Below are 24430 nucleotides of genomic sequence, written 5' to 3' on the forward strand. Positions count from 1 at the left end.
TTTGCAGCATACATGGTAACAAAGTGTGTCTTCTTCCAGCATCAATTTTATACGCACATGAATATTTAAATGACGCTTGGTTGAACTCGTTATAGGTTTTGGGCTGCCCGATTACCTTGCAAAATTGACCAGACTTGCTCAAATGCCTCGTAAAATCCACAAGCACAATGAAGATTAGACTGTGAAATAGGCTCCATGATGGCTAGAAGACGTGCTATGCGCTACATAAACAATATGCATATAAATATTTATTATTCACAATAATAATTAAGTACTTTTAAAAGTTTCGTTTAAGTAATCACCTGATGTGGATCATTTATGTCATGTGGCCGTATGGCAGTAGACCTACGATCAGGGTGATGCACGTATGGATGGGTGATTTTACGATACCATGTGTGGTACGCAGGATCACAATCTGATGGGGCTATAACCTTCCTGCTAAGGTTTTCTGGTCCCAATAGGTGATATTCACGCCTTTGCCAAATCCCATCAAAGTACGTATGCACAACCTTGTACATTTTTGTATCAGTGCTCCGTTGAACTCGAGAAGGGGTATATGTCATTTGGGGAATTGTCTGAACAAGGCTAAACTGTCGTAGAACCCTATCAACATAATAAGGCTCCACAATATCCACACACTTGAGGAGACCAGTATAGAATGTCATCTTTGGTAAAGAATGATGTCGTCTCTGACCATGATATGGATCCCAGACAACCTCAGTATCATGCATAAGATCAAGTCGTTGTCGCATTGCCTGCAAATGCTGTAATGATAACCCTGCATCCCTTCGTGGGGTCCAACGGCGCACACGCGGCTGATCCTCTGAGTAATGAACGTTAACATGGGGAGTAGCAATCTTGTGAAAATGCTCGTAGATCCATGCCTCTAGTAAAGTCAAATATCCAGAAATTTGCCTACATCCAAGTCTAGAAGCAAGTCCTAATTGCCGGTACAAGAACGCTAATCCTGCTGCGCCCCATGCATACCCCCCAACACGATTCAAGTCCCGTAGAAAATGCAAGTAAATGAGAGATATCCTATTCCCTGTTTTATCCGCAAAGAGTGTGCAACCTAATAGATATAATAGGTAACCCCTTGCTGCACGCTCTATAAATTCAGGAGACTCATCATCAGATACTTTGTGAAATCTCTGCCTTAACCATTCAAGTGTAACCGCACTACCACTGAAGCGACCCATCTCAGCTCGTGCCTCATCATCGGTAACTCCTAATGCAGTGACAAATAAATCATGGCACTGACTAGCTAGGACGGAGTTGTCCAATTCATCATCGCAAACAGATACAGAGTTACCATCCACTGGAATTCCTAGTATGTTGGACACATCATCTAATGTGAGTGTCAACTCACCAAATGGTAGATGGAAAGTATTTGTCTCGGGTTGCCATCTCTCACAGAATGCGGATACAACAATTTTATTAGATGTCCTGTATGAGCAATCAATAAGCGGTCGCAACCCGGAGCTATCAATATATCTCCAAAACTTGCAGTTAGAAACGGATGGGTCAAATTTCCATGCTTGAAGCTTACAAGTGTGATTGAACACCCTAAGGGGTTCACGTTCCTACAAGTACAAATATGAATTACCAACGATCCTCAAAACATATGCATAATATAATGAAGTAAAAATTAGATTAACATCATACCACATTATGCCAAATAGCAGCAGCTACATGACTTGGGAAACTCCTCAGCACCCTCGGATCCTCCGGACCTCCCGGAAATGGATCCTTCAAAATCTTGTCTCCCCATAGAGTCGTTTGAGAATCTAGCTGTGCATCATCTGTAGAGGTTTTCCGTTTCCTTTTCGAGGAAGTGGGCCTCTTACCACTAGAACCTTCAGCATCCATATGGACAGTATCCCCGCACTTCCGTCGTATGCAACAACCCAGACGCTGCAAACAACAGAGAAGCCGAAAATTAATCCCCTTCTCTAATTCTCATTCACTGATTCACAAACCCTGATGCAAGCCAATTAACCTCCTGCCCTTCTAATTTCTCCAAAATTGAAACCTTAAGATGAAAATAAGCGTGACTGAAAGTGCTATTAGGTATAATGTTTTTTTAAATCAATTCTCAGTAAAAATGCAAAAAAAATCACTTAAAATGTTTGTTGAAAAAGCACTTTTAGGGATAACTAATGTTACTCTAAAAGTGATTTTAATCATTTTAAAAGCATATCTGCTCTAAATCCGCAAATCCCCAATTTTACAAATTAAAACTCTACGTTGAAATTTTAGCATTTGTAGACAGTAGACTTACCAATCCAGTCAGTGATGACCAGAGAGAAGACGTGGACCCCCGGAGGTGGTGGCCGGGGGAGACGGAGTGTGGAGGTGGTGGAAGGGATAGGTGCTGGTGGCTGATGTGCGAAGAAAAAAGGAACAAGCGGCGTGTTGGAAATACCAGACCGAGACGTGGTGGTGGACCTGGCGGTGGCTCCGCCAGGAGTCGTCTGGTGGTGGTGCGTGGTGGCCACTGGCTAGGCGACGGAGAAAGCACGGAAAGGTGAAGTGGTGTGCTTCGAAGTCGAGAAAGAGATGTGAAGTGGGAAAGTTCTAGACTTTTTGACAGAGATTTTGTACAATGAAAAGGTCATATTATTTTGTTTCTTGGTCAATACTCAATACAATGGAAAGGACATTAGACCTTAAAAAAAAAAAAAAAAATTAATGAAAAAAATTTCATTAACAATAAAAATAAAATAAAAAGTAAAGTGAATAGTACAACGATTGACTTTTTAGTATAAAAATATGGTTTTTTGTTAAAGTGAACAATACCGCAAACTTTTCGTTAAAGTTCTCTAAGAAAAACAAGAAGGATCAATTTCCTCCTAATCCACCAAGTCCGAGGATCCAGACCACTGAAATTTGATCCAACGACTGATTCAATAGCCCGGATCTCCAAACTTGATAAATTAAGAGAAAGGGATCCGGAGATGATCCCTTTCCAAAAATTGGTACTCAATAATTATAACTATATTATTTTATGAAGTTGTTGAAACATTAAAGAATGGACCTTTTTTGTGTAACACCGTTACAAATTTTATTCAAAATAAAGAGTTTAAGCAGGCAAAAAGTTAAGGAAATTCTTAATTATTTAAAAATTTCAATGCTACACACTGTAATAAGTTCAGTAACCAATACAAATGACTTTTTGAAGATGGAAAAATCAGATGTAGGCAGATTACTTGCTGGCGCATTATATCCATCTTTCTTTCTCTCTTTAGCATCTTATGAAAACTCCATTCAAGGTACAAGGGACAACATAAATTACAAAATGGAAAAGCTAACTGTTCTAGAAAATTATCTAAAAGCTGTTGGCCCGATGCTTGCAGGTGGTGGTGGAAGAGAAGGTGCCGCCGTTACACTGCCAGCAACGTCCTCAGGTTGTAATTTTTTACCCAACCATCACCATTCAAGGAGATAACTCGCACAATGAGGCCGCTTGCCGGAGGTTTTGGTCTGCTTGTGATAGAATAAAATCCTAGTTAGGATTAACATCGGCTACAAAGTCGATGACCAAACGAAAATACGGGCAAATCGGGAGGGGAGTACGTAACTAAATCTCTTTTCTTTCCTTGGAAAAAATGCAATTTATATGTGTGTATGTACAGGTACTACACGAAAACACGACGAAAGTCTCGTCAGAACTACATGATGGGCAAAAGAATCTGTGCATATATTTCTACTTCTCTAGCGGCCCCTTGTAAAGGTGATCCCTTTTCTCCACTGACATGCTAGCAACTTCTGGGGTGTTCTCGTTGAAATGTTCTCTGAGAAATTCTACAGCCATAAACGTAAGTGCTGAAGCTGGAATATACCATGTAACCCTGGGGATGCGGCCTCTGAACATCCCTTGTGCACCTTCGGCCCTCCATACGCTGCGAATTGCATCCAACCAGCCTTTGTACCTAAGGTTCAATATAATATTAGATGGTAACTGGACAACCCTTTTACTCTCTCCGTCTAACTTCCATGCAACGAGTAAAACAATAGACAAATTTTGAACATGAATATTGTGCGGAACATATCACATATACCAGGTCGGATGAGGGAGGTAATTTCAAAATAATACCAATAAAAGTGACCACAAATAGAACTCATACCTCAAGGTTGATCCTTGTACTTGCAGTCTTGTTTTGATCACATCCAAGGGAGTGGTAAGATATACACTAATGCTTAAAAAACATCAATGCAAGATAAATTACCCTACGGAAAAACACTAATTATTGGACTCAATTACAGAATAATGAAAGATAAGCAAGGTACATACCACCAGCCCCTGGACCGAACCATTAATATGGAAATTTGGATCCCGTATGTATTTCTGCTTCCCAAACTCTGTCAAATCTTTCAAACCTTCGTAAAACATAACCTGCATAGCTCACACGAAATCAATTTTTTGATACAATATTATTTTACTGGAAATTAGAACCAGGACTTCTTAATGAAAAGAGCAACAGCAGAAACAATGGCAACTAATATTTTAGAGGCCCAAAGCATAACAATATGATTAACCATCGAAAGATAATGTCTGAATTTTTTAGACAAAATAAAAAATAAAACAGGGTGGGGAATGCAGGTTAAGAGTTGCGACTGTACTTGAACAAATTTTGTTATTAGGAGTTGCAACTTGCGACTCCATTTTCCCAATATTAAGAAGCTACAGCCAAAAGTTAAGGGTGAGACATACAAGCAATCTCCGCCCAACCTATCATTAGACCAGCAAAAGGCACATCCCGGGCAAGTATAGACCAGTATCTGCCAAATGAAAGAAAAAAATAAATCCACAATTGGGCAAAAGGCACATCCCTGACGTGTGGCTTATCTGTGTTGTGCTTCGGGTGCATGCGTGGATGGCGGTAAGCAGGCAACAACCATTAGCTGCTGAAAGCCAAGTGGACGTCATTGAGTATAAAGCACCAGCACAAATATTCACGTCCAGATAAGAAAAGAGCACTCAGATACCAAGTTCACTGGACAAAATTCTATGTATGAGAACACAACAGCGCATGGTCAAGTCGAAAGATTTTGTAAATTCAGGATAAAAAGGTCAAGCATATAAGACTATTTGGCCAACTTAAGCAAAATGAATGATCAAGAACTATTTAGCAGATCATAAATCCAAATGGCACTCATAAACCTTTGAATCAGATTCCAGTCGCTTAAAAAATCAACACTCCACAAAACTGAAGAGCATCTTTGCAACAAGCTAAATCAAATTCCTCGGTTAATAACACAAATGTCATAATGTTACACATAATCTGAAGTTCTGAAGACAATTGATGAATACTGTTAACATTTAATTCAGCATATTAACAGCAATTGCATTGCAAGAAACTCAAATGGAATCAGCATGAATCAGATTCAAGTTTGAGAGCTGCAGAACAACTTACCAACAGCTCCAGCAATGAAATGTGCCCAACGTCCCTAGGTTCGGAGTAACCATGTACTCAGAGACTGCACTAGCACTAAACCACGACAAATAGAAAAATGAATCCCTAGGTTCGGAGTCCAAAACTTATGATTAAATGCCTGGTGGTTTATATTTTATGATAACAAAACTACGTCAATTGTGAAAACTAAAAAACTGCTTCAGAGAGGAATAAGATGTACCTCTCAATCCATCGGCTGCCCAGACTGCTCGTACCATATGCATTATGCTCTTCGGTTTCTGCAAACACGAAATAAATTAATAAGTATTGCATTTTCCAGCTAAGCTATGAAACATTTTAGCACGAAAATAAAATGCCCAACCCAAAACTTTAATGTTTATTTTCTTACATAAGATTCATGCCCTATTGAGCTTTACACAATAGGGCATGAATTTACATCTATTGCTCTATGATCATACCTGACTTGCAGAGAGAATAGCCTGGCTCTGAATGCGTGTTTTTACGGTGTCGACCGGATGCTTCATTCCTTCCCCAAATGCTCCAGCAACAGCACCCCACAGAAACTCCCTCTTAACTACATTCACAGATTAAAAGACAATTAAATCAAATCCTGATTTATGTTCTTCCCTCCAATAAAAAAATTTCATAAATAAATAGACATTTCCTTTGATTTCCGTCGCTGGTTGAATTATTTCTTTCAATGTTTAAATTAAGAAAAAAAAAACTATGATCTTAGCTACATCAGAAGCCATGAAATCCGTTTAATCAAAATAATCGAAGCGGAAAATATCGAAAAGGAAGGCTCACCGAAGAAGTGTTTGTGAGTCGTATCCGGTAGGGCATGCCGTTCGCTAGAATTCGAGCTCTGTGTCGCCATGGATATAGCTCTGAGCTCTCTCTAATCTGACTGGTTAAGGTTTATGGGTCTTCTTTTTGGGTCAACGGTTTGTGGGTATTGGGCGGGTTTTAACTTTAACGGTTTCTAATTTTAACTGAGTAGCCTCAAAAACAGAATTGGATCCATCCGGATCCACTTCGTGACGATCGTAGAAATCCTCACATTTAGGAATGGGATGTTGAAAATTATCATATTAGTTAATTTTGGTTGGTTTATGCCACTTTTGTTTTGGATTTAGGAATGGGATGTTGAAAATTTAGGTTGAAAATTTTGATGTTGGTTGAAATTGAAGTTGAAGCAAATAATATGAATTTTTTGTTATATATTATGGGTTTTTTTTATATATTTTCTTTTCATTATCCTGTTTTTTTAGTCCAACCCTGCACCAAACGTTTCACTAAGTCAATCTAGCTTAGTCTAGTCTAAGCCAATCCAGCTTAGTCCTTGAAGTTAGTCCAGTTCAAGTTAGTCCGGTGCAACAAACGCACCCTTAGTGTAATATTTTATTGCTTGGAATTGAGTATACACTTTATTTAATTTCAAATTATATCATAACACGTGAGATATCTGTTCGTATTTTAAAAACATGAAAAATCTCTATTTTTTCACCAAGTTCATGTTATTTGTCTTGCTTGATTTAAATTATTTCAGTCTAATTATTATTGCACGGTTGAACTCAAAATTTAGAATAGAAGAGAACTTTTCGTCTCTAGATTATTTAAACTTTGTTAGTTAATTAGTGTAATATTTTATTGTTTGGAATTGAGTATACACTTTATTTAAAATTGAAGAGAACTCGGCTGATGAAAAATCAGCAACAACTTTTGTTGCTAGCCAATCATAGATGAACACATGTCCAAGTAATTGATTTTAATTACAGATTAGACACATATCTATCTGTGATTAGCTAGCAGCAAGAGTTGATGTTGATTTTTTAGTAGTCGAGTATTGTCCTTTAAAATTTGTTACTCGCACTATTTCTTAAATTTCATTTTAAGTTTGGTTTGTGTCAGTAAAAAAATGCCTCCGCCGCTTATGTGCGAGTAGAAGCAAAAAGTGTAACGTCGCCTTTTTTTTCTTCTAACAAATGATATTATCTACACTAAGGGGTGGGAAAGTGGACTAAGCCTCTCAATGGGGAGCCATAATAATGCGGTTCAAATTCGTATTTGACGAGAATCGAACCTAAGATTTCTCAATTACAAATGAAGAGGAATACCACTTCATCGTAGTACTAAACATCAACACTACTTTTTTAGTATGTGATGTATTTTGTGTTCTATATGTGCCCTCATGTGATGCAGGTGACATTACATGCTCTACAAGATGTAACAGTATTTTGGGTTAATATTATAATAGGCTTTTAGTTAAAATAGTCTTTAAGATTGTCATAACTTCTCATTTTGGTTATTGAGATTTAAAATCAATAGAACTGACCCTTGAGTCTGTCCATCTCAATCATTTTGGTCATTTCGTGAAAACACTCTGTTGAATACAGATAAAATAACAAAAATACCCTCAATTTTTGTCAAGTCGTTTTGACAAAAATTATAACGTGGTATTGTATCACCACGTTAGCGGGTGGTACTTCCACTCAAAATTATGATATTTTTTATATTTAATGATCTGGCTCATAATTTATCACATTTTTTTTTATTATATAAACTTATCTTGTATACATTACAATGTCTATGAATATTGACCAAACTATAATGTCTATGTATAGCCAATAGTATTTTATGATAGATTTTAGTTTAGTGGCACTTTTCTTTCCAATGTGGAAAAGATATTTGAATGATCGGTATGCAGTTATTGAATGTTCAAAGAGAAGAATGTTATGATGCTAGCGGCAGGACTGGATGAGGATCGGTAATGTGGTACCGATCTTTTCATATTCCAATTTATTTTATTTCTTTTTTACTTTTTTGTTTTTTTTTTCCTTTGGATTCTTTCTTCATATGTTATTTTATTTAAGTAACTACTAATAAATTTATATATCATATATCGTTGAAGTTCAATTATTTAAACATGAATCAACGGGTTTTGCATGGAAAATATATTTTAAAGAATATGAGGATGATAGTTTGTTGTTATGGTAAAGAAAATTTTAACAAAATTTTTTATTAAAAAAATTGAAAAGGAATGATCAGTATGAATTTAGCGATATTTGTAAGATAGTGTTGCTATGAAAATATCGACTATTTGGGTAGTCGTTCGGCGTATTTTGACCGAACGTATCCTATTTTATTTTATTTTTTTTAACTTTTTCACTTTGATTTTTTTTTTCTTACATTACTTTATTTGAGTAACCATTTTTAGATTGATATCGTTGATTTTTTTATATCTAATGATCTAGCTCATAATTTATCACATTTTTTTATTAAACCTGTCTTATATACATTACAACGTCTATGTATTGACCAAAGTATAATATTTATGTATAACCATTAAATATTTTACGTTAGATCTTATTTACGCGGTATTTTTATTTCCCATTTGGAAAAGATATATGTGTTTCACTCCCTTAAATTAAAGCAAAAGCATGAAAGATTTTCATGGGAGTTATATAGGTTGTTTGTGTGTTCTCTATTTTGTAAACTACATTTTCTTTTACCTTGCCAAATGCTATATCAAAGGTAATCGTTATTATTTTTTGGTTGTTAGATTCATTAATCTTTTGGTTCATCGTTCATCAATGAAAATTACAATACAGATGTCTTTCGATATTGATCTAAGCCAATTCAGTTTACTTCCGGAAGTTAATCTAGTCCGAGTTAGTCCGGTGCAACAAACGCACCCTTAGTATAATATTTTATTGCTTGGAGTATACACTTTATTTAAAATTGAACAGAACTATCAGCAGCAACTCCTGTTGCTGGCCAATCACTGATGGATACATGTCCAAGTAATTGATTTTAATCACAAATCAGACACATATTTATCTGTGATTGACTAGCAACAAGAGCTGCTGCTGATTTCTTAGAAGCCAAGTATTGTTCCTTTAAATTTGGTACTCACCCTATTTTTTAAATTTTATTTCAACTTAGGTTTGTGTCAGTAAAAAAATGCCTCTGCAGCTTATGTGCGAGTAAAAGCAAAAAGTGTAACGTCATTTTTTTTTTATAATAAATGATATTATCTACACTAAGGGGTGTAAAAGTTGACTAAGCCTCTCAATGGGTGAGCCATAATAATGTGGTTCAAATTCATATTTGGCAAGAATTGAACCTAAGACTTCTCACTTACAAATGAAGGGAAATACCACTACATTGTAGTACTAAATAGCAACACCACATTTTTAGTACGTGTTGTATTTTGTGTTCTATATGTGCCCTCATGATGCAGGTTACATTACATGCTCTACAAGATGTAACAGTATTTCGGGTTAATATTATAAATTTTAGTTAAAATAGTATTTGAGATTGGCATAACTTCTTATTTTGGTTCCTAAGATTTAAAATCAATAGAATTGACTCTTGAGTTTGTCCATCTCAATCACTTTGTTCATTCCGTAAAAACTCTCCATTGAATAAGAATAAAATGACAAAAATAATTTTTGTCAAGTCATTTTGGCGAAAATTATAGAGTGGTATTGTATCACCACGCTAGCGGTGGTATGTCCACTCAGAATTTGCCATGTATACCACTTATTTACAGTTGGAATAAATATTTATTTTAGACTTACAAAATAAAATTAAAAAAATGAAAATAATTCGGCAGCCAGGGCTGCCGCTGTCGACTTTCCCTTTCTTCTTCGACCTCTTTCTATCTCTCTACAACTCTCTCTCAAATATCAGGGTCGAAAGGAGTAATGGTAACTTTCAATAGATGAAAACCTTATTGATGATTTTGTGGATTTTGGTGCTGCATTTTGCAATCCAACGATGGCTTTTGTGGATTTTGGAGATGTTAGGATTACATGTAGGTGAGGCTTTGAAAAAAAAAAAAAGCAAAATGTGGTTATGGGAAATTGCATTTCTGCCCTATGTTCTGTTTTAATTAGAAGGTTAAACTAGTAATTTCATAGGATTTTGGTTAACCATGAGTGTTTTATTAATTAGTAGAGATATTAAATACCCCAAGCTTACATGAACTTGAACGCTAAAGGTAGAGGATATCAAACCCATCATTTGATGGCAGAATAAAAAGTTAAACACATGGTATAATGTGATTCGGGTGGCATCTTTGGAATGAGGATGTCAAAGTACTATTTTAATCGGGAAGCCACAGTAACAGTATTCCAATTCAATAATAAATTTTCACCTAATTGACTTTGGGTAACCATCATTGTGGAATTGTTGGTTAATTTCCATCAACGACAATGGATGAGAACCTTGACTCGATGATATGAAGATTGAGAAAGGGAAGCACACATAATTACATGTTATATCTCATATCATCCAGGGGAGTGGATCATGTAAGTCCTATATGTATATTCTCATCTCTACCTAGCACGAGACATTTTGGGAGCTCACTAACTTCGGAGTTCATCGGAACTCCGAAGTTAAGTGAGTTCGCGCGAGAGCAATCCCAGAATGGCCGACCCACTGGAAAGTTCTCGTGTGAGTTCCCAGAAACAAAAATGTGAGGGCGTGGTCGAGACCCAAAGAGGACAATATCGGGTTACGGCAGAGACGGGACCCGGGATGTGGTAAAGCCCAGGTCAGGATGTGTCCTTACACCTCAACACCTTTCCTTATGAAAATTCGTTCTTCCTAATATTATTTTAATTCATTTTCTTTCCTTTTTTCTTAAACCGATTTAAGACGTTAAGATTTTAATTTAAAAAATGATTTTTCACTCTATTATACCGTATCTTATTGTCTCTAATTTTGTTTTTGAGTTATGTTATAAAATAATATGTGTGAAAATACTAAATACTTCAGCTTTAAGGTATGGTTTATGTAAAAATTATATTTTTTTATTTAATGATCTAGCGCATAATTTATCGCATTTTTTATTATATAAACTTATTTTGTATACATTACAACGTCTATGAATATTGACCAATGTTTATGTGAAGCCAATAATATTTTATGATAGATTTTACTTTAGTGGCACTTTTCTTTCCAATGTGGAAAAGATATCTGAATGATCGGCATGGAGTTATTCAATATTCAAGGAGAAGAACGCTATGACACTAGCGGCAGGACTAGGTGAGGATCGGTAGAGTGGTACCGATCTTTTCCTATTCCAATTTATTTTATTTTTTTTTTTCTTTGAATTCTTTCTTCATATGTTATTTTATTTGAGTAACTACTGATAAATTTATATATCTTCCAACACTAGTAGAAAAACATGTTTGCGCGACGGCATCTTGCGCGACGAAGAAAATTTTGTAGTGCAAAGTCCGTTTGCGCGACGTATAACACAAAACGTCGCGCAAACGTACTTTGCGCGACGGTACTTTGCGCGACGAATAAAGAGTTGTGCAAAACGGCTTTGCGCGACGCCGTCATTCGTCGCCAAACTTTTGGCGCCAAACCAAGAAGGTTTACCGCGTTTTTCGTTGACTTTGCGCGACGTAGGTCCTCATGTGTCGCGCAAAACAGCTTTGCGCGACGTAGGATTATATGCGTCGCGCAAAACATCTTTGAGTGACGAAGACTGGCGTCGCGCAAAGCTGTTTTGCACGACGTATGCCCACCTGCGTCGCGCAAAGCCGTTTTGCACGACGCAGGGGCATGTACGTCGTGCAAAGTCTTTTTTTTTTTTTTTTTTTCTTTGGTGTTCTTGCATTGCCTTTTTCTTTGTGGTATCCACTTGTGTAAATGTTTTAAATTGATGATCGAATTAGTTCATTATATTTATATAGGGTTAAAGAGTGTAGTTGTAAAAAATCATCAAAATCGGAGTTAAAATAACCGTTAAATCATGATTTTTCATTTATAGCCGTCAAAAAGGTTTGTCCCCTTACCTAATTTCTGCATGTTTGTTTTTTGTGATTTTTGGCGTACACGATCTCGAAGCATATACAAACAAGTTTGACGGTTGGATTGTTGAAACTAGTTTCGTACAATGCATATCTGATCAAAACATTAGATTCACTAACAATTGGAGTTTATTTATACTTTCATTGAGTATAACATAAGATTTTGTGGTATTCACTTGTGTAAATATTTTAAATTGACGATCGACTTTGTTCATTGTATTCATATAGGATCAAGGAGTGTAGCTTTAAAAATCATCAAAATCGGAGTTAAAATAACCGTTAAATCGTGCTTTTTCGTTTATAACCGTCGAAAAGGTTTGTCCCATTGCTTGACCTCTGCATCTTTGTTTTTTGGGATTTTTGGCATACACGATCTCGAAGCATATACAAACAAGTTTGACGGTTAGATTGTTGAAACTATTTCTGTACAATGCGTATCTGATCAAAACATTAGATACACTAACAATTGGAATTTATTTATACTTTCATTGAGTATAACATAAGATTTTGTGGTATCCACTTGTGTAAATACTTTAAATTGATGATCGAATTAGTTCATTGTATTCATATAGAGTCAAGGAGTGTAGCTGTAAAAAATCATCAAAATCAGAGTTAATATAACCGTTCAATTATTTAAACATGAGTTAATGGGTTTTGCAAGGAAAATATATTTTAAAGAGCATGAAGATGATAATTTGTTGTTATGGTAAAGAAAATTTAAAAAAAAAAAAAAAAATTTAAATTGAAAAGGAATGATCGGTACCATAGTAGCGACATTAATAAAAAGGGTTGCTATGAAAATAGCGACTCTTTACCCCATCGTTCAGTATAATGATACCGAACGTACCCTATCTTAATATTTTTTTACTTTTTCCGTTTGATTTTTTTTTTCCTTACGTTACTTTATTTAAGTAACCATTTTTAGGTTTATATCGTTGATTTTTTATATTTAATGATCTAGCTCATAATTTATCACATTTTTTTATTAAACCTATCTTGCATACATTACAATGTTTATGTATTGACCAAAATATAATATCTATGTATAACCAGTAAATATTTTACATTAGATCTTATTTAAGGGGTATTTTTATTTCCCATTTGGAAAAGATATCCGAGTTCCACTCCCTATAAAAGCAACACCGTGAAAGATTTTCATGAGAGGTATATAGGTTGCTTGTGTGTTCTCTATTTTGTAAAGTACATTTTCTTTTACCTTGCCAAATGCTATATCAAAGGTAATCATTATTATTTTTCAGTTGTTAGATTCATTAATCTCTTACCATAACACCAAACTATCATCTACATGTATTTTCAGTCTTATAATCCATGTTTAAAATTTGAAAACAATATAAATCTAAAGATATTTGAATCTAATAGTGGTTAATCAAATAAAGGAAAGTGGGAAAAAAAATTCAAAGAAAAAACGAATAAATAAATAAATTAGAATAGGATACGATCAGTATATTAGGACCGAACCACTATGGAAAAAGTCACTATTTCGTAGCGATTGAAAGAAGAAAAATCGCTATTGTCATACCGATCCTATCTTTTCAAAATGTCAAGAGATATTTAAATCTAACAGTGGACTAATATACAATAAAATTTCCATTCTATCCTTTTTTCCAAGGACTAACATAAAAAACTTTTAAAAAAATTCATAGGCTAAAAGCGTACGAGAAATTCAACGTAGAGAAAAAATCCAAAGGGAATTGCAAAAGCCTTCTTTGAGAAGTAAATCTGGATCTCAATGAAAGCATCAACTTATAGTAGAAAAAGTTCATCATGTGTTGTCATCCAGTTGATCAAAGTGTGTCATCCATTGCATGAAGAAGGAAAGAATTATTCCGATAAATAATATATTGGGATTATCTTGTAGTGTCCATGATTAGATGGGATTCTCATTCATTGCTTGGTTGAGTTAGTCTTCAATTAGAAAAGTTTAAAGATAAGTTTTAGTGATAAAAAATTCAAAGAAAAAACGAAAAAATAAATAAATTAGATTAGGATATGATCGGTGGAATAGTACCGAACTCCTGAACAAAAATTCGCTATTTTTATAGCGACTAGATAATAATAAATCGCTATTTTCATACCGATCCTCTCCTTTCAACATGCCAGCAGATATTTGAATCTAACAGTGGTTACTCTAAAAATCGCTGTTAGATGGAACGGGCATTGAATCTAACAGTGGTTAATCTAACAGTGATATGATATTTGATTCAGAAATATCAAGAACTGTTAGATGGAACATGTGTTGAATCTAACCGTGGTTAATCTTACAATGATATGATATTTGAATCATATCATTCAGAAATATCAAGAACCAGATTATCTATTCTATCATTAAGTATCAAGAACCAGATTATCTATTCATATCATTCAGATTTTGAAGAAATATCAAGAACCAGATTATCTAAATATAACTATGTACCATTATATTCCACACTAGCAAAACAACAATTCCATTCTAATTCTATCATGCATATATATTCATTTAACTATCAGTACGATATGTTTTAGTTGCTGAAAATTATTAAGCGACCGGCCTCAAAGTCTTTTGGCAGCACTTAGATTGTCTTGGCTTTAAACCTTGCTTCCACATAATATTCTTTCATCACCACATTTCTATACGTATAAGTTTCTGAAAGTATGTTATAAGCTTTTCAAGTAAATTTGTATGCATGAACTCATCTGGGAATTTGCAGCATACATAGTAACACAGAGTGTCTTCTTCCAGCATCAATTTTATATGCACATGAATATTTAAATGACACTTGGTTGAACGAGTTATAGGTTTTGGGCTGCCCGAGTACCTTGCAAAATTGACCAGACTTGCTCAAATGCCTCGTAAAATCCACAAGCACAATGGAGATTAGACTGTGAAATAGGCTCCATGATGGCTAGAAGACGTGCTATGCGCTGCATAAACAATATACATATCAATATTTATTATTCACAATAATAATTAAGTACTTTTAAAGTTTCGTTTAAGTAATCACCTGATGTGGATCATTTATGTCATGTGGCCGTATGGCAGCAGACCTACGATCAGGGTGATGCACGTATGGATGGGTGATTTTACGATACCATGAGTGGTACCCAGGATCACAATCTGATGGGGCTATAACCTCCCTGCTAAGGTTTTCTGGTCCCAAAAGGTGATATTCACGCCTTTGCCAAATCCCATCAAAGTACGTATGCACAACCTTGTACATTTTTGTATCAGTGCTCCGTTGAACTCGAGAAGGGGTATATGTCATTCGGGGAATTGTCTGAACAAGGCTAAACTATCGTAGAACCCTATCAACATAATAAGGCTCCACGATATCCACACACTTGAGGAGACCAGTATAGAATGTCATCTTTGGTAAAGAATGATGTCCTGTCTGACCATGATATGGATCCCAGACAACCTCAGTATCATGCATAAGATCAAGTCGTTGTCGCATTGCCTGCAAATGCTGTAATGATAACCCTGCATCCCTTCGTGGGGTCCAACGGCGCACACGCGGCTGATCCTCTAAGTAATGAACGTTAACATGGGGAGTAGCAATCTTGTGAAAATGCTCGAAGATCCATGCCTCTAGTAAAGTCAAATATCCAGAAATTTGCCTACATCCAAGTCTAGAAGCAAGTCCTAATTGCCGATACAAGAACGCTAATCCTGCTGCGCCCCATGCATACCCCCAACGCTATTCAAGTCCCGTAGAAAATGCAAGTAAATGAGAGATATCCTATTCCCTGTTTTATCCGCAAAGAGTGTGCAACCTAATAGATATAATAGGTAACCCCTTGCTGCACGCTCTATAAATTCAGGTGACTCATCATTCGATACTTTGTGAAATCTCTGCCTTAACCATTCAAGTGTAACCGCACTACCACTGAAGCGACCCATCTCAGCTCGTGCCTCATCATCGGTAACTCCTAATGCAGTGACAAATAAATCATGGCACTGACTAGCTAGGACGGAGTTGTCCAATTCATCATCGCAAACAGATACAGAGTTACCATCCACTGGAATTCCTAGTATGTTGGACACATCATCTAATGTGATTGTCAACTCACCAAATGGTAGATGGAAAGTATTTGTCTCGGGTTGCCATCTCTCACAGAATGCGGACACAACAATTTTATTAGATGTCCTGTATGAGCAATCAATAAGCGGTCGCAACCCGGAGCTATCAATATATCTCCAAAACTTGCAGTTAGAAACGGATGGGTCAAATTTCCATGCTTGAAGCTTACAAGTGTGATTGAACACCCTAAGGGGTTCACGTTCCTACAAGTACAAATATGAATTACCAATGATCCTCAAAACATATGCATAATATAATGAAGTAAAAATTAGATTAACATCATACCACATTATGCCAAATAGCTGCAGCTACATGACTTGGGAAAACTTCTAAGCACCCTCGTATCCTCCGGACCTCCCGGAAATGGATCCTTCAAAATCTTGTCTCCCCATAGAGTCGTTTGAGAATCTAGCTGTGCATCATCTGTAGAGGTTTTCCGTTTCCTTTTCGAGGAAGTGGGCCTCTTACCACTAGAACCTTCAGCATCCATATGGACAGTATCCCCGCACTTCCGTCGTATGCAACAACCCAGTCGCTGCAAACAACAGAGAAGCCGAAAATTAATTCCCTTCTCTAATTCTCATTCACTGATTCACAAACTCTGATGCAAGCCAATTAACCTCCTGCCCTTCTAATTTCTCCAAAATTGAAACCTTAAGGTGAAAATAAGCGTGACTGAAAGTGCTATTAGGGATAATGTTTTTTAAATCAATTCTTAGTAAAAATGCAAGTAAATTATGAAAAATCACTTAAAATGTTTGTTGAAAGAAACATATAACTAATGCTGCTCTAAAAGCGTTTTTAGTCATTTTAAAAGCGCATCCACACATGCTCTAAATCCGCAAATCCCCAATTTTACAAATTAAAACTCTACGTTGAAATTTTAGCATTTGTAGACAGTAGACTTACCAATGCAGTCAGTGATGACCAGAGAGAAGACGTGGACCCGCGGAGGTGGTTGCCGGGGGAGACGGAGTGTGGAGGTGGTGGAAGGGGTAGGTGGTGGTGGCCGAGGTGCGAAGAAAAAAAGGAAGAAGCGGCGTGTTGGAACGACCAGACCGAGACGTGGTGGCCACTGGCTAGGCGACGGAGAAATAGATGTGAAGTGGTGCGCTTCGAAGTCGAGAAAGAGATGTGAAGTGGGAAAGTTCTAGACTTTTAGACAGAGATTTTGTACAATGAAAAGGTCATATTATTTTGTTTCTTGGTCAATACTCAATACACTGGAAAGGACATTAGACCTTAAAAAAAAAAAAATTAATGAAAAAAATTTGAAAATTTTGAATTTTAACGGTAAGAATAAAATAAAAGATAAACTGAATAATACCAAGATTGACTTTTTAATGTAAAAATATGATTTTTTGTTAAAGTGAACAGTATTATGAACTTTTTGTCAAAGTTCCCTGAAAAAAAACAAGAAGGATCAATTTCCTCCTATTCTACCAAGTCCGAGGATCCGGACCACTGAAATTTGATCCAACGACTAATTCAATGGGCCAGATCCCCGAACTTGATAAATTAGGAGAAAGGGATCTGGAGATGATCCCTTTCCGAAAATTGGTACTCAGTAATTATAACTCTATTATTTTATGAAGTTGTTGAAACATTGAAGAATGGACCTTTTTTGTGTAACACCGTTACAAATTTTATTCAAAATAAAGAGTTTAAGCGGGCACAAAATTAAGGAAATTCTTAATTATTTAAAAATTTCAACGCTACACACTGTAATAAGTTCAGTAACCAATACAAACGACATTTTGAAGATGAAAAAAATCACATGTAGGCAGATTAGTTGCTGGCGCATTATATCCATCTTTCTTTCTCTCTTTAGCATCTTATGAAAACTCCATTCAAGGTACAAGGGACCACATAAATTACAAAATGGAAAAGCTGACTGTTCTAGAAAATTATCTAAAAGCTGTTGGCCCGATGCTTGCAGGTGGTGGTGGAAGAGAAGGTGCCGCCGTTACACTGCCAGCAACGTCCTCAGGGAGTAATTTTTTTACCCAACCATCACCATTCAAGGACATAACTCGCACAATCAGGCAGCTTGCCGGAGGCTTTGGACTGCTTTTGATAGAAAAAAAAACCCTAGTTAGGATTAAATGCAATTTATACGTGTGTATGTACACGTACTACACGAAAACACGACGAAAGTCTCGTCAGAACTACATGATGGGCAAAAGAATCTGTGCATATATTTCTACTTCTCAAGCGGTTCCTTGTAAACGTGATCACTTTTCTCCACTGACATGCTAGCAACTTCTCGGGTGTTCTCGTTGCTCAATCCTTCGTTGAAATGTTCACTCAGAAATTCTACAGCCATAAACGTAAGTGCTGAAGCTGGAATATACCATGTAACCCCTTCGGCCCTCCATACGCTGCGAATTGCATCCAACCAGCCTTTGTACCTAAGGTTCAATACAATATTTGATGGTAACTGGACAACCCTTTTACTCTCTCCGTCTAACTTCCATGCAACGAGTAAAACCATAGACAAGTTTTGAACATGAATATTGTGCGGAACATATCACATATACCAGGTCAGATTAGGGAGGTAATTTCAAAATAATGCCAATAAAAGTAACCACAAACAGAACTCAAACCTCAAGGTTGATCCTTGTACTTGTAGTCTTGTTTTGATCTCATCCAAGGGAGTGGTAAGATATACACCAATGCTTAAAAAAATCAATGCAAGATAAATTACCCTACGGAAAAACACTAATTATTGGACTCAATTACAGAATAATGAAAGATAAGCAAGATAAATTACCCTACGGAAAAGCACTAATTATTGGACTCAATTACAGAATAATGAAAGATAAGCAAGATAAATTACCCTAGACAGAACTATTAATATGGAAATGTATTTCTGCTTCCCAAACTCTGTCAAATCTTTCAAGCCTTGTAAAACATAACCTGCATAGCACACACGATATAAATTTTTTGATACAATATTATTTTACTGGAAATTAGAACTAGGACTTCTTAAAGGAAAAAAGCGACAGCAGAAACAACGACAACTAATCATTTAGAGGCCCAAAGCATAACAATATGATTCACCATTGAAAGATAATGTCTGAATTTTTAAGACAAAATAAAAAATAAACCAGGGTGGGGAATGTATGTTAAGAGTTGCGACCATACTTGAATAAATTTTGTTATTAGGAGTTGCAACTTGCGACCCCATTTTGCCCAATATTAAGAAGCAACAGCCAAAAGTTAAGGGTGAGATGTACAAGCGATCTCCGCCCAACGTACCATTAGACCAGCAAAAGGCACATCCCTAGCAAGTGTAGACCAGTATCTGCCAAATGAAAGAAAAAAAAAATTCACAATTAGGAAAGAACATTATGGCCATAATTCGTACGTGCATATGCATGCCTGACGTGTGGCTTATCTGTGTTGTGCTTCGGGTGCACGCATGGATGGGGGTAAGCAGGCAATGGCTAACATTACTATTGGACTCATGGTGAAACTGGATTGCATTTAGTACAACCTCAAACTAAGCTAGTCTGTTATTTGCTTTATTATAAGAAACACATGTTTATTAACGAAAAATTGGTACAAGGATGATGGACGGGGTCGACGAGAAAAGAGGGAAGGAGGAGCAGGGAACACCACATGGAAAATATCACACCATGAAAGATAAGAGGGATTGATTTAGAGATATAACCTGCATATAATCCTCTTAGCCCCTGCTCATTCCATATTGAGCAGCCAGCATGGAACATCCCAGTATAGTAACCATACATTTGGATACCCGGGCTTCATGGCGACATAATCTTTCATGACAACAGAACTCCAAGAGGCCATCGTGCCTTGAACCTGCATGCGTTGCTTCATCACTTCACATGGAACATATACAACTGAACCAAGTGTATCACCTGAAATACATAAAGAAGGAATACATGCTTTTTCCGTCGCTGGTTGAATTATTTCTTTCAATGTTTAAATTAAGAAAAAAAAAACTATGATCATAGCTGCATCCGAAGCCATGAAATCCGTTTAATCAAAATAATCGAAGCGGAAAATATCGAAAAGGAAGGCTCACCGAAGAAGTGTTTGTGAGTCGTATCCGGTAGGGCATGCCGTTCGCTAGAATTCGAGCTCTGTGTCGCCATGGATATAGCTCTGAGCTCTCTCTAATCTGACTGGTTAAGGTTTATGGGTCTTCTTTTTGGGTCAACGGTTTGTGGGTATTGGGCGGGTTTTAACTTTAACGGTTTCTAATTTTAACTGAGTAGCCTCAAAAACGGAATTGGATCCATCCGGATCCACTTTGTGACGATTGTAGAAATCCTCACATTTAGGAATGGGATGTTGAAAATTATCATATTAGTTAATTTTGGTTGGTTTATGCCACTTTTGTTTTGGATTTAGGAATGGGATGTTGAAAATTTAGGTTGAAAATTTTGATGTTGGTTGAAATTGAAGTTGAAGCAAATAATATGAATTTTTTGTTATATATTATGGGTTTTTTTTTATATATTTTCTTTTCATTATCATGCTTTTTAGTCCAACACTGCACCAAACGTTTCACTAAGTCAATCTAGCTTAGTCTAGTCTAAGCCAATCCAGCTTAGTCCTTGAAGTTAGTCCAGTTCAAGTTAGTCCGGTGCAACAAACGCACCCTTAGTGTAATATTTTATTGCTTGGAATTGAGTATACACTTTATTTAATTTCAAATTATATCATAACACGTGATATATTTGTTCGTATTTTAAAAACATGAAAAATCTCTAGTTTTTCACCAAGTTCATGTTATTTGTCTTGCTTGATTTAAATTATTTCAGTCTAATTATTGTTGCACGGTTGAACTCAAAATTTAGAATAGATGAGAACTTTTCGTCTCTGGATTATTTAAACTTTGTTAGTTAATTAGTGTAATATTTTATTGTTTGAAATTGAGTATACACTTTATTTAAAATTGAAGAAAACTCGGTTGATGAAAAATCAGCAACAGCTCCTATTGCTAGCCAATCATAGATGAACACATGTCCAAGTAATTGATTTTAATTACAGATTAGACACATGTCTATCTGTGATTAGCTAGCAGCAAGAGTTGATGCTGATTTTTCAACAGTCGAGTACTGTCCTTTAAAATTTGTTACTCGCACTATTTCTTAAATTTCATTTTAAGTTTGGTTTGTGTCAGTAAAAAAATGCCTCCGCCACTTATGTGCGAGTAGAAGCAAAAAGTGTAACGTCACCTTTTTTTTCTTCTAACAAATGATATTATCTACAATATGGGGTGAGAAAGTGGACTAAACCTCTCAATGGGCGAGCCATAATAATGCGGTTCAAATTCGTATTTGGCAAGAATTGAACCTAAGATTTCTCAATTACAAATGAAGAGAAATACCACTTCATCGTAGTACTAAGCATCAACACTACCTTTTAAGTATGTGTTGTATTTTGTGTTCTATATGTGACCTCATGTGATGCAGGTGACATTACATGCTCTACAAGATGCAACAGTATTTTGGGTTAATATTATAATAGGCCTTTAGTTAAAATAATCTTTAAGAATGTCATAACTTCTCATTTTGGTTATTGAGATTTAAAATCAATAGAATTGACCTTTGAGTTTGTCCATCTCAATCATTTTGATCATTTCGTGAAAACTCTCTGTTGAATAAAGATAAAATGACAAAAATACCCTCAATTTTTGTCAAGTCATTTTGACGAAAATTATAAAGTGGTATTGTATCACCACGTTAGCGGGTGGTACTTCCACTCAAAATTATGATATTTTTTATATTTAATGATCTAGCTCATAATTTATCACGTTTTTTTTATTATATAAACTTATCTTGTATACATTACAACGTCTATGAATATTGACCAAAATATAATGTCTATGTATAGCCAATAGTATTTTATGATAGATTTTAGTTTAGTGGCACTTTTCTTTCCAATGTGGAAAAGATATTTGAATGATCGGTATGGAGTTATTGAATGTTCAAAGAGAAGAATGTTATGATGCTAGCGGCAGGATTGGATGAGGATCGGTAATGTGGTACCAATCTTTTCATATTCCAATTTATTTTATTTATTTTTTACTTTTTTGTTTTTTTCCTTTGGATTCTTTCTTCATATGTTATTTTATTTAACTACTAATAAATTTATATATCTTAAATCGTTGAAGTTCAATTATTTAAACATGAATCAACGGGTTTTGCATGGAAAATATATTTTAAAGAATATGAGGATGATAGTTTGTTGTTATGGTAAAGAAAATTTAAAAAAAAAATGAAAAGGAATGATCAGTAGGAAGCTAGCGATATTTTGACGATCTTGTTGCTATAAAGATATCGACTGTTTGCCTTGTCGTTCGGTACATATTTACCGAACGTATCCTATTTTATTTTATTTTTTTAACTTTTTAACTTTTTTTTTTCTTACATTACTTTATTTGAGTAACCATTTTTAGATTGATATCGTTGATTTTTTTATATTTAATGATCTAGCTCATAATTTATCATATTTTTTTATTAAACCTATCTTATATACATTACAACGTCTGTGTATTGACCAAAGTATAATATTTATGTATAACCATTAAATATTTTACGTTAGATCTTATTTAAGCGGTATTTTTATTTCCCATTTGGAAAAGATATATGTGTTTCACTCCCTTAAATTAAAGCAAAAGCATGAAAGATTTTCATGGGAGTTATATAGGTTGTTTGTGTGTTCTCTATTTTGTAAACTAGATTTTCTTTTACCTTGCCAAATGCTATATCAAAGGTAATCGTTATTATTTTTTGGTTGTTAGATTCATTAATCTTTTGGTTCATCATTCATCAATGAAAATTACAATACAGATGCCTTTCGATATTGATCTAAGCCAATTCAGTTTAGTCCCGGAAGTTAGTCCAGTCCGAGTTAGTCCGGTGCAACAAACGCACCCTTAGTATAATATTTTATTGCTTGGAGTATACACTTTATTTAAAATTGAACAGAACTATCAGTAGCAACTCCTGTTGCTGGCCAATCACTCATGGACACATGTCCAAGTAATTGATTTTAATCACAAATCAGACACATGTTTATCTGTGATTGACTAGCAGCAAGAGCTGCTGCTGATTTCTCAAAAGCCAAGTATTGTCCCTTTAAATTTGGTACTCACCCTATTTCTTAAATTTTATTTCAACTTAGGTTTGTGTCAGTAAAAAAATGCCTCTGATGCTGGCCAATCACTGATGCTACCGAACGTACCCTATCTTAATATTTTTTTACTTTTTCCGTTTGATTTTTTTTTTCCTTATGTTACTTTATTTAAGTAACCATTTTTAGATTTATATCGTTGATTTTCTATATTTAATGATCTAGCTCATAATTTATCTTGCATACATTAAAACGTCTATGTATTGACCAAAATATAATATCTATGTATAACCAGTAAATATTGACCAAAGTATTTTCAATATTTATTAAATATTTATTAAACAATATACATAAACATGTCCAAGTAATTGATTTTAATTACAGATTAGACACATATCTATCTGTGATTAGATAGCAGCAAGAGTTGATGTTGATTTTTTAGCAATCGAGTATTGTCCTTTAAAATTTGTTACTCGCACTATTTCTTAAATTTCATTTTAAGTTTGGTTTGTGTCAGTAAAAAAATGTCTTCGCCGCTTATGTGCGAGTAGAAGCAAAAAGTGTAACGTCACCTTTTTTTTCTTCTAACAAATGATATTATCTACACTAAGGGGTGGGAAAGTGGACTAAGTCTCTCAATGGGCGATCCATAATAATGCGGTTCAAATTCGTATTTGGCGAGAATCGAACCTAAGATTTCTCAATTACAAATGAAGAGGAATACCACTTCATCGTAGTACTAAACATCAACACTACTTTTTTAGTATGTGATGTATTTTGTGTTCTATATGTGCCCTCATGTGATGCAGGTGACATTACATGCTCTACAAGATGTAACAATATTTTGGGTTAATATTATAATAGGCTTTTAGTTAAAATAGTCTTTAAGATTGTCATAACTTCTCATTTTGGTTATTGAGATTTAAAATCAATAGAAATGACTCTTGAGTTTGTCCATCTCAATCATTTTGGTCATTTCGTGAAAACACTC

The 24430-nt window shown here is 35.3% G+C and overlaps 3 protein-coding genes and 3 long non-coding RNA genes across 21 annotated transcripts in view; 1 reads left to right on the top strand and 5 right to left on the bottom strand.

The window, feature by feature from the left end:
• Positions 1 to 24430, bottom strand: part of LOC103939563 (serine/threonine-protein phosphatase 7 long form homolog) — a 36245-nt gene that overhangs the window by 3889 nt on the left and 7926 nt on the right. Inside the window, exons 2-5 of the mRNA XM_048589372.1 lie at positions 16208 to 16529; positions 1666 to 1802; positions 303 to 1583; positions 116 to 221 (exon numbers count right to left, since the gene is read on the bottom strand). Of these exons, the coding sequence (XP_048445329.1) occupies positions 116 to 221; positions 303 to 1583; positions 1666 to 1802; positions 16208 to 16529 (1846 nt within the window). The remainder of the gene's footprint in view (positions 1 to 115; positions 222 to 302; positions 1584 to 1665; positions 1803 to 16207; positions 16530 to 24430) is intronic.
• On the top strand, positions 2947 to 18400 carry LOC125479679. The gene is made up of 3 exons (XR_007260186.1): positions 2947 to 3362; positions 17326 to 17331; positions 18266 to 18400. It is a non-coding gene; the product is annotated as an uncharacterized LOC125479679 (long non-coding RNA).
• On the bottom strand, positions 3342 to 6401 carry LOC103937665 (probable S-adenosylmethionine carrier 2, chloroplastic). 16 transcript variants are annotated; one of them, XR_007260177.1, is made up of 9 exons: positions 6225 to 6385; positions 5876 to 5991; positions 5638 to 5695; positions 4624 to 5492; positions 4295 to 4396; positions 4128 to 4199; positions 3843 to 3932; positions 3582 to 3638; positions 3345 to 3483 (listed from the first exon to the last, which is right to left on the bottom strand). XR_007260177.1 is itself a non-coding variant. In XM_048589375.1 (7 exons), exons 1-5 carry the CDS (start codon positions 6292 to 6294, stop codon positions 4317 to 4319), a joined length of 354 nt encoding a protein of 117 aa, XP_048445332.1. In that variant the 5' UTR covers positions 6295 to 6401; the 3' UTR covers positions 3645 to 3932; positions 4128 to 4199; positions 4295 to 4316. The 16 variants fall into 16 exon arrangements, 4 of the variants coding, with proteins under 4 accessions (XP_048445332.1, XP_048445335.1, XP_048445334.1 ...); XR_007260174.1 differs by lacking the exon at positions 3582 to 3638 and having other exon boundaries at positions 3342 to 3483; XR_007260178.1 differs by lacking the exon at positions 3582 to 3638 and having other exon boundaries at positions 3352 to 3486.
• LOC125479678 lies at positions 14976 to 16208 on the bottom strand. Its single transcript, XM_048589374.1, has 2 exons — positions 15250 to 16208; positions 14976 to 15169 (listed from the first exon to the last, which is right to left on the bottom strand). The coding sequence occupies exons 1-2, from the start codon at positions 15508 to 15510 to the stop codon at positions 15038 to 15040; spliced, it is 393 nt and encodes a 130-aa protein (XP_048445331.1). The 5' UTR covers positions 15511 to 16208; the 3' UTR covers positions 14976 to 15037.
• LOC103937683 lies at positions 18408 to 19195 on the bottom strand. The gene is made up of 3 exons (XR_007260185.1): positions 19166 to 19195; positions 18933 to 19004; positions 18408 to 18737 (listed from the first exon to the last, which is right to left on the bottom strand). It is a non-coding gene; the product is annotated as an uncharacterized LOC103937683 (long non-coding RNA).
• On the bottom strand, positions 19191 to 20236 carry LOC103937644. Its single transcript, XR_007260184.1, has 3 exons — positions 20003 to 20236; positions 19588 to 19633; positions 19191 to 19245 (listed from the first exon to the last, which is right to left on the bottom strand). It is a non-coding gene; the product is annotated as an uncharacterized LOC103937644 (long non-coding RNA).

The sequence above is a fragment of a genome, unplaced genomic scaffold, assembly GCF_019419815.1.
Source record: "Pyrus x bretschneideri cultivar Hongxiangsu unplaced genomic scaffold, Pyrus_bretschneideri_v1 Contig3, whole genome shotgun sequence".
Lineage (NCBI taxonomy): Eukaryota > Viridiplantae > Streptophyta > Magnoliopsida > Rosales > Rosaceae > Pyrus > Pyrus x bretschneideri.

Bases quoted from the DNA above. Each gene is read 5' to 3' on its own strand.
- LOC103937665 (XM_048589375.1), bottom strand. From the start codon at position 6,294: ATGGCGACACAGAGCTCGAATTCTAGCGAACGGCATGCCCTACCGGAT. The intron at 6,112-6,224 runs GTGAGCCTTCCT...AAACATTGAAAG, and splicing joins GACTCACAAACACTTCTTCG to AAATAATTCAACCAGCGACG. The intron at 5,992-6,081 runs GAAATGTCTATT...CTGTGAATGTAG, and splicing joins ACCAGCGACGGAAATCAAAG to TTAAGAGGGAGTTTCTGTGG.
- LOC125479678 (XM_048589374.1), bottom strand. From the start codon at position 15,510: ATGACATATACCCCTTCTCGAGTTCAACGGAGCACTGATACAAAAATG. The intron at 15,170-15,249 runs GTGATTACTTAA...TTGTTTATGCAG, and splicing joins ACATAAATGATCCACATCAG to CGCATAGCACGTCTTCTAGC.